This window comes from Gossypium arboreum, chromosome 11 (genome assembly GCF_025698485.1).
Source record: "Gossypium arboreum isolate Shixiya-1 chromosome 11, ASM2569848v2, whole genome shotgun sequence".
Lineage (NCBI taxonomy): Eukaryota > Viridiplantae > Streptophyta > Magnoliopsida > Malvales > Malvaceae > Gossypium > Gossypium arboreum.
Window position 1 is genome coordinate 137197998 of NC_069080.1, and position 10512 is coordinate 137208509.

Genomic DNA, 10512 nt, shown 5'->3' on the forward strand with positions numbered 1-10512 from the left:
CATAAACACCAACTAATAATAATATAGTAATAAACAAATGAAAATATAATTATAGTACATCATAATTGTCACCCAAAAGTCAAAGTCATGATATATATTAAGTAAAATATAATTACCAAAGCTTGAGTGTGATGGGAATAATTTAAAAACTAAGTCAAGCTGAGATTTTTATTCAATATTGCATCATGTGCTACATATATTGATTATCAAGTAAGAGATATTGAGATTTTTATTTATATATAAAGAGCAACATCATGTGATTTTGATTTAATTATTTCTTAATGAGTGGACATTAACGATAATAATATAATATATTTGTTAAAAGAAACTATCTAATAAAATTACTAGCAACCAAAATTCGTCCTAATAGGTTGGTCCATCATGTATTTTTAGTATAGGGAAAGCAATTGGAATAAAAAATAAAAGCAATATTGGATTTAATTTCTAAAAACTTTGTGTTTCATCTATATAAATACGTAGCCTCTGCATGTATGGATCCACACCTGTGTTTCATCTTGTTCCAATCATTTTCATTTTACTCCTCTTGCAGTAATCAATCATTTTTTGCCTTGATTTCAGTTTGAACCAACAATGGCCGAATCAATTGCTTTCGACCTCTCCGTAAAGCTTATTACTACATTGAGCTCCTTCGCTGTCTCTCAAATTGGACTGTGGTGGAATGTCAAAGATGACCTCGATGACCTCAAAACCAGTGTCTCCACCATCAAAGCTCTGCTCGTTGATGCAGAAGAGAAATCGGTGACCGACTATCGCGTCAAAGTTTGGCTTGAGGAGCTGAAAGATGTACTTTATGATGCCGACGACTTGCTTGATGATTTCTCTACCGAAGCTTTGCGGAAAGATCTAATGCGTGGGAAACAGCTGATGAAAGAGGTACGCCTTTTCTTCTCAAGCTCAAACCAGTTTGCTTACGGTCTCAAAATAGGTCGGAAAATTAAAGCCATTAAGGCCAGATTAGCTTCAATTGAAAGTAAGGCCAACACTTTTGGCTTCATGGTGCGTGACGGCCCCGTGGAAACCTCTTTCATGACTAAAAAGAGGCAGCAAACGCACTCTTTTGTGCCTAAAGATAAAATAATAGGGAGGGACGATGATACAGCAGCTCTTCTAAAACTCGTGCTAGAGTTTGAAAGTGAAGAGAATGTTTATATCATTCCAATTGTGGGGTTTGGAGGGTTAGGGAAGACTGCGTTGGCGCAGTTTGTCTATAGTAATGAAACGGTCAAAAATCATTTTGAGTTGATGATGTGGGTGTGTGTTTCAGATGTTTTTGATTTCAAGATAATTGTAGAAAACATTATCAAATCTGCAACTAACCAAGCACCAAATCAAAATCTCGAAATGGATCAATTGCAAAAACAACTTCGACAAAAAATTGGTGGGAAAAAATATTTGCTTGTTTTGGATGACATTTGGAATGAAGACCGGGAAGAATGGGTTAATTTAAAAGAGTTATTAATAGGTGGGGCTAAAGGAAGTAGGATAATAGTGACTACTCGCTCTTTTAAGGTAGCCAAAATCACTAGTAAATGTCAATCTCATGTTCTAAAAGGCTTGTCTAGTGATGATGCTTGGTCTTTGTTCAAAGAGATAGCATTTGAGCAAAGATCTACAGACTTAACAGATTCAGCCTTTGTGGAAATAGGAAAACGGATTTTGGAAAGGTGTGGTGGGATTCCCTTAGTCATAAGGACGATAGCAAGTACGTTATCTTACAAAGAAACTGAAAAGGAATGGCGTTCTTTCAAAGATAATGAACTTGCTAGAATATCTCAAAACGAAGGTAAAATTCTACCTACACTTAAGCTGAGCTACGATCATCTCCCATCCCATTTAAAGGATTGCTTTGCTTATTGCCGACTGTATCGAAAAGATCATGAAATTGATGTACAAACTCTTGTTCAATTTTGGATTGCACAAGGTTTCATAAAGCAATTGAGTCCAATTCAATCTCTTGATGAGATCGGGTTTGAGTATTTTAAAATTTTAGTTGACAGAAGTTTCTTTCAAGAGGTAGGAGAAAGATATCTGGGGGCGGGGCTAACATGTAAAATGCATGATTTAATGCATGATCTAGCTGTATCAGTAGCAGGGACGGAGAGCAATATTGTAGATTCAAATAACATTGCAAGTGAGGTTGGTGAAAAATGTCGCCACATATCAATTAACACTTCATTAATTCCTTTGTTTAGGGGAAAGAAGTTGCGAACCTTGATATGGTCTTCAAACAAGCGAAATCAAAATTTTCATGACGAAACTTGGAATTTTATAATTTCAAATTGTAGATACTTGCGTGTATTAGAATTACATATTTTAAATCTTAAAATGATTTCATGCTCCATTCATAAGTTGAAACATTTGAGGTACCTTGATCTTTCTTGTAATTCTCATATTAAGATTCTCCCAAAAAGTATTTGCAAGATACTAAATTTGCAAGTGCTGAAACTTGACGTGTGTAGTGGGCTTGAAGAATTACCCAAGAAGATTGAAAAATTGGTAAATATTACCCATCTTGGGTGTAAATATTGTGGTCTTTTAACTCATATGCCACGTGGAATAGGAAAGCTGATTTCCCTTGAAACGTTAAGCATGTTTGTAGTGGATAAAAATGGTTCGCATGGCGGTGCAGATCTAAGTGAATTGAGAGGGCTTAACAACTTAAAGGGACAGCTAGAAATAAGAAATTTGGGATTCGTAAAAAATGCAAAAGAGAAGTTTAAGGCTGCTAATTTGAAAGAGAAGCAACATTTGAGATCGTTGGATTTAATATGGAACGGTGGTAATGGTGATGATGAGAAGTCACTTGAAGACCTCCAGCCCCATTCTAATCTCAAGGAGCTCCGTATTGTAGGATGGAGGGGTGATGCCAAGTTTCCAAGTTGGTTTTATTTGCTCCCAAATCTCGTCCGTATTGAAATATTTGGGAGTAATTTCAAACATCTCCCGTCCTTTGCTCAATTACCTCGTCTTCAACAGCTGGAGATTGGGAATTGTACTGAGCTGAAGTACATGGATGATAATAGCCCAAAAGGAAGTCAAGGAGAAGCAGAATCATTCTTCCCATCGCTTAAGCATCTTCACTTAAAGAATTGCCGGAATATGAAGAGTTGGTGGAGGACCACAAAACCAATCGATGATGATTCCAACGAGGACGATACAACAGTTATGGGAACATCAACCATGGCATTTCCTTGTCTTTCCTCTTTAGAAATTAAAGATTGCCCTTTGACTTCAATGCCGTTGTATCCATCACTTCAGAAGCTAAAATTGGTGAACACCAGTTCAAGGCCGTTTAAGCAGACCATCAAGATGAACATCGATGCTAAGATCCCATCATGTTCAACCTCTTCTCTTCCACCCTCCAAATTGAAATCTTTCACCGACCTCAAAGATTTAAGAATAGAAGATTGCAAGGTGGTTGATTTAGAGGGTATGAAAGGGGAATCTCTAATAAATCTGCAAAGTCTTACTCTCGCTAATTTTCCCAATTTAACATCGCTTCCGGAGTGGATTCAAGATCTAATAAATCTGCAATGGCTTTCGCTCATTGATTTTCCCAAATTAACATCGCTTCCGGATGAGATGCGTTGCCTAACCAATTTGCAACAGTTAAATATATATGCTCCTCAGTTGGAGGAAAGGTATGAGAAGGACATTGGTGCGGATTGGTACAAGATTGCTCACATCCCTTCAGGTTGGTCTTTTTATTATTTCCTTGTTGAAATACTACTCCTAGTACAAATTCTTTAATTATCATTTTTCATAATATTTTTGCTAATTTGTGTAGTAACCCATTGGAGTGAATTTTTATGAAAGGCATTTGACAACTTTAAGAAATTAGATGCAGAAAAAGAGGAGGTAATGACTTAATTGCTTTACATTTATAAATCATATTAATCTCACAATTTCAAATGATCGAATATAACCCCCTAACTAAGCTTCTCCTTTTTCAGCATGTGTTCCATGGAAGAGCCAAAAATACAGGACATGCATTCTACATCAGCTTCCGGAGTGGATTCAAGAGTTAAATATACATTGAGTTCCTCAGTTGAAGGAAAGGTGTCCGAAGGACATAGGTGCCGATTGCTCACATTCCGGACATTCGATTATAATCAGGTTTGTTTACTCTGGTGTCTCATGCCATTTTCCATTCTAATATCATTTAAGTTGGATGCTTACTGTTAGTTTCTTTGTTAAAATATTATTCATTTGAAATTCCTTTGTTTTAATCCTACTTTTTACTTACCATCTTTCATAATATTTTGCTAATTTGTGCAGTAACCCATTGGGGAAAGGCATTTGTCAACTTCAATAATTTATATGCATAAGAAGAGGTTAGTCTTTTTCATATCTGTCATTTCATAGACTTCAATTTCAGGGCTTCTAATAATTTAATTCTAAAAAATCATTGATGTGGAGAGGCCTATGAAGCTTGCATGCTACCCTTCAAAATGGTTGCACTCTTAAAATAAAAGATTATATAAATAGTGTAGTTTTAAGAGTTTTATATATATGTATGTCAACTAATTACTATCTTAGATGGGACCTATGCTATTGACAGGCTCCTGGAGGCGTTCAAATTCACAATATTCATTGATGCAGGGCAGCCTTTTGGTAAGTGTTTCTACATTTGGGCACTGCTCAGTTTAAATGAGATCAATTTTAACATATTCTATGTTGGCATGTATAATTTCCAAGTTCATTGTTGCTTTTGAACAATCCTTGTTCAAGCATGACAACTGTCGGAGATATTGCTTTTGGAAATTTATTATTCCACTTTACACGGAGCTTATGAAGAGCTTGCCTGATCTCGAAGCTTATATATAGATGATTTATTTCATGGGTGATGTGTAAATTTAAAGTAAACACTTGTTCATAGTAGGAACTATTATTGAGTGCCATTGTGTGCACCATCTCAGTGCCGAATGTTGATTTTCACTTGCATTGCTAAAATGAATTGGGAGAGAGTTTACTTAGTTGTACAAGGGTGAGATTACATCAAGTGTTCGAGGGGTTAGGCTTAAATCACTTCTTTGTACTATGAAGTTCATAACGTATTCATCTCTGGGTAAGGCCCTGTAGATGTAAGACAAGTTTCGAACTGCGTAAACATCTTAGTCGTGTTTTTTATTTTTACTTGTTGCAAAGTACGTGTCAACTCAGGAAATAGAGTAGAGTGCCGTGGGTGGATCAACTCATGAAGAATGCACGTTTCATTTTGCATCTTCCGTTTAACTCATGCTGACAAAAGTAAGCATTAGTTATGCTGTTAACAAAAGTAACCACATCAGATTATTATAAATTCAAAGTGTAAAGCAAATAGATAAATTACCAAATTCGTTTAGATTCATGAATTTGCCAAATTCGTTTCACTGAAAGTCTTCGATGGTTGCTACACAAATTAGCAAAAGAAAATGATAAATGAAGTAACAATGTAACTTCAATTTATAAAATATGTAAATATACCAACCTGTAGCTATATGAGCAATCTTATGCCAATCGGCACCAATGTCCTTCCAACATCTTTCCTCCAACTGGGGAGCTTGTCGTATGCATAACTCTTCCAAACTGGTTAGGCTACGCATCTCATCCGGAAGCGATGTTAAATTGGACAAATTAACGATATAAAGTTGTTGCGGAATTGTTTGATGTTGAAGCCACTCTGGAAGAATTGCTGTTGAATTACGCCAAAGGACAATTGCTGTTGTGAGGTTCCTAGTATTTTGTATTACGCATGATATGGGGTGATGTCAAGATGTTTAATTTTGAAGAATGAATTTGTATTTAAACTTATGTTTTTGAAACTAAGATTCTAATGAAATTACAGTGAAATTTTTTATGATTTTAAGGCGTTCTGTTTTATTTAGTCTTGAACAATAAATGGTTTATATTTCATATAAACTCAAACTATAATTTAATTTAGTTTATGCCAGAAACAGTTTTCAAGATAATGATTTTAAAGTATGATACGATATTTTTGGATCCTCCTTAAGGATCGTGTTTGAAGTGTTACAGGATATATGTTTGGATTCAATAACAGTTGTAGTAGTGAGATGAGATTAAAATGGGGAAAAACACCTCTTTGGTCCCTCTCAAATTTCATATTATGCAAATTCGCCCCTTTAGAAAAACGGAGTAATTTAATTCCTATCAATTTTGGAAGTGAACTAAGGACAATTAACCACAATATTAATAGTTTTTGTCACTTATACATAATTTTGATTGGTATTATAACAATTTTGGGTCTTGATGTTTATATATTTTGTGTAGATGTTAGACATAATGTGTAAACGATTGCAAGATAAATTTGTTAAATTAAAATCAATTTGACAAAATGTGTAAACTTTGAGGGCTAAATTTGTTATTATACAAATAAAAATATGTACAAATGACAAAAATATTAATGTTGTGATTAATTATTCTTAGTTGCTCACTTTTGAAATTGACAAGAATTAAATTGCTCTAATTTTTGGAGAAGGACCAATTTGTTCAATATAAAAAATTGAAAGGGACTACATAGGTGTTTTCACCTTAAAATGATTACTAAGGATGTTAAATTATATTTGTAATGTGAAAGATTATATTTAACATTAAATAATATAGGCTTAAGCGTGTAAAAAGCCCTCATAAGCGCTTAGGTGTGCTGCCTTTTTCTTTTTCATTTATTTCAACTCTTTGGCTACATATTTATGAAAACCCTAATACTTGAAAGTACTTATAAAGGTCTATCAGCATCAAAATACAACTAATTTTCAACAATGTGAAAGCCTAATTCCATGTTGTTCCAATAGGGTCGGAAGCGTGTAAATTATTGTACTAAAAATCACACAAAGTTCAATTTCCAGGGAAAAGAGGTGGATCACATGGATCTCTTAAATACCAAGTCTTTCCTTAGTCAGAATATCCCTTCTATAGTAATTTAATAGCACAATTAAATACTACTATTATACCCTCAAATATTGAAAGAAAAATAGGACAAGAAAGGACACAAGAGTTTTAACGAGATTCGGTAAATTATACCTACGTCCTCGGGCACTAACACCAGATGATAACTTTACTATCTTCAAAATATTACAAACAAATAGAATTCCTTAAGAATTCTCAAATGGGAGAAGAGAGAAAACTAAGAGAGAAAGATTGGTTGGGATGGTTGAAATGAGAAATGGTTAGGCCTATTTATAGTTGAGGTTCAGGGACTAACTTGCAAATGGCCTAAAAAATTAGGGACCAAAATTGCAATTATCCCATTCAACTTTAAACAACTTGCCTACCACTTTTTATAAACTTTAACTATAAGAGAATAAAGGAAGCCCAACCTCGCAATAAATTTTTTCAAAAATTTTGGGGTTTAATTAAAGTTTTTAAAAAATTTAAAGTGCTTAATAAGAATTTAAAAAAAAAAGATCTAGTAAAAATTTATAAAATTATTAGAGGGCTTAATGAAAATTTTTTAAAAATTTTGAGGAGTCTAATTAAATTTTTTTTAAAAAATTGAAGGCTTAATGAGAACTTTCCAAATTTGAGGGGAAGGGGAGAGCTCTGGCTCCGATTACGTTTTGCCTTAAATAATTTTTGAAACTAAATTAGTAGTCATCCAACTATTTTTTTGTCACTTAATTATGAAATATTACAAAATGTCACTCAACTATTAATAAATTTCATAGCTGGCTAAAAAAAAGAAACTTATTACTAATAATTGGGTGATCATTTTGTAACTATTCATAGTTGGGTAACCAAAAAAGAAAAGAAAAATAGATGGATGACTACTAATGTAGTTTACCCAAATAAAAACTTAACGGTGTCAAATAGAAAACGAGGGAAATAAATTTAAAACAAAGATAAACAAAACCATATACTTAACAGTGTTACTTTCTTCTTCTTCTTCTTCTTCACAAGCTAACACTATATCTACTAAAGAACTGAAACTTAACAGCATTTTCTCCGACCAAAACACCATCGCTTTGTTCCCAAAAAGTAATATACGTTAGATTTGAAAAATAAATCTGAAATAAAACTTAATAAACCAGAATCTATCATATCAAATCATCAAGAATAAATCAAGAATAACAGAACTAGATGCAGAAGCGTACCTGAATCCATGGATTCCTTGAAATTTTTTCCGGATATTGGGGATTTGATCTTTCAAATTAGCACATTAGAAATTCAGAGAATATTTGCTCTTTCCTAGTTAGCCCGTAACCCTAATACATATTAGTTCTAATTCTTAATTAGCCCATCATTAATTAGAATTTGATTAGAACTCAATTATTAGAGTATCTATATATATTTGACCCATACTTTATTTAGTAATTAAAGCCCAATAAAATTTTAATCAAATTAGATCACTTTTAATTTGATCTTCCACTTGGACCACATATATACTAATTATTCTATAATTACATATCATTATATAACCTTATGAGCTCAAAAATTTTACTATTATATCCAAAAGGTATTCTAAACAATCTCGTCCATTAATTATGTTAACATAGAACCAATGCGACTTTCGTTACATATATCGTAACTAAGTCCATCCCTGATCACGTATATTAACACAAAAAAATGATATAGATCAAGTATGGATGTGTAGTATGGAAATTACATGCAATATGATCTAAACATGTCTATTTCCAACTGGTCCTTTTAAACCTTAGTGAGATTAAACCTTACCAAAATCAGAGTGTGAATAAACCAAATTAACTTTATTTCTGCAGAAAATAAACTTAATATCTTTAAACTGAAATAACTGAAAATATGTCTATAACATAACTCGCACTAAAATCAAATATCCTTTAAATGACATTACATCCATATGAGCAGTGTGCTCTTATAAACTTTAGGTGTAATTCCTTAGTAAGCGGATCCGCAATCATGGAGTTTGTCCTAATATGCTTTATAGGCACCTAGCCACTCTGAACTTTTACTTTAATAACCAATAACTTAAAGTTTATGTGTTTGGACTTTGATGTGCTCCTGTTGCTATTGGAATAAAAGATTGCAATTCGTTTTCATAATTTGCAGCTTAGTGACAAAATCTTGTACCCATATTCCATCAAAATCTGAGTCTATACACCTGATGATCTCTAACTGATTTGATGTCTGATATGTGAGCATGTAATCTTTAGTTCTCTAAAAATATCTTATAACCCTCTTGGATGTTATTTAATGGTCCAAACCAGAGTTGTTTAATTTGTGCAGTAAGCCATTGAGGGAAGGCATTTGTCAACTTCAATAATTTATATGCATAAAAGGAGCACTAATTTATCTAATTGCTTTATACTTTTAAATCATAATAATTTCACAGTTGCTATGATTAGTGCTTCTTTTCATATCTGTCATTTCATAGACTTCAATTTAAGGTTTCTAATAATTCAATTCTAAAAAATCATTGATGTGGAGAGAGAGGCCTATGAAGCTTGCATGCTACCCTTCAAAATGGTTGTACTATATGCTCTGCTTTGTTCGTTTAAGCACTTACCTATGCTATTGACAGGCTATTGGAGGCGTTCAAATTACAATATTCATTGATGCAGGGCACCCTTTTAGCTGTTTGGAATTCCAGCCAAATTTGTTATTGAAGTTCCAAACAGGAAAAAAGGAAGATGCTTCAGAATATTTGGTGGTGAGGTTGAAGTGGATAAAATGTTTGATTATTTATATATGAACATCGTTATACCAAACACACATATGTGCAAATATAAGGCTGGTAATGGTGAGCACTTTAGTAAAACAATAATTAGGGGAACTGTAACATATTCTATGTTGAAATTTATAATTTCCAGGTTCATTGTTGCTTTTAAAAGAGTCCTTCAAGCATGACAATTGTTAGAGATATTGCTTTTAGAAATTTATTATTCCAAGATCCTGAAGCTTATATATAGATGATTTATCTCATGGGTGATGTGTGAATTTAAAGAAGTACATATGTTCATAATAAGAACTATTATTGAGTGTCATTGCTATACATCATTTAAGTGTCGAACGTTGATTTTCACTTACATAGCTAAAATGAGTTGGGAGAGAGTTCACTTAATTGTACAAAAGTGAGATTGCATCAAGTGTTCGAGGGGCTAGGCTTAAATCATTTCTTTGTACTATGAAGTTCATAGTGTATACATATTTGGCCAAAGACTCACAGACATAGAACGAGTTCCGAACTGCGTAAACATCTTGATTAGTTGATTCTACTCTTTATTTTCCTTGTTGCAGCATAATACGTGCCAACTCAGGAAAAAAATATATTTATATTTTTTTAGTGTTGTAAACAGTATTCAAATGCAAGGATGCACAATTATGAGACAACAATTTTCTTACACAGTATTCCAAGTCTATGTTCAATTATCATGGATTAGGACTCTTCCCAAAGATGTCGATTTCCTAGCTTTATATACATATGACTTGTGTTTTGATGCTTATGTTGTCACACATCAAACTACAAGTTGAATAAAAAACCTTGTAATTTGTTGTCGTTTAAACAAAACATAAAGCTTT

At 33.2% G+C, this 10512-nt stretch overlaps 1 protein-coding gene across 1 annotated transcript; it reads left to right on the forward strand.

Moving 5' to 3' along the window:
- The first annotated feature begins 355 nt into the window (after window positions 1–355).
- Window positions 356–9840, forward strand: LOC108472258 (putative disease resistance protein RGA4). Its single transcript, XM_017773763.2, has 5 exons — window positions 356–2157; window positions 2419–3715; window positions 4583–4635; window positions 9515–9648; window positions 9804–9840. The coding sequence occupies exons 1-5, from the start codon at window positions 592–594 to the stop codon at window positions 9838–9840; spliced, it is 3087 nt and encodes a 1028-aa protein (XP_017629252.2). The 5' UTR covers window positions 356–591.
- The last annotated feature ends 672 nt before the right edge of the window (window positions 9841–10512 follow it).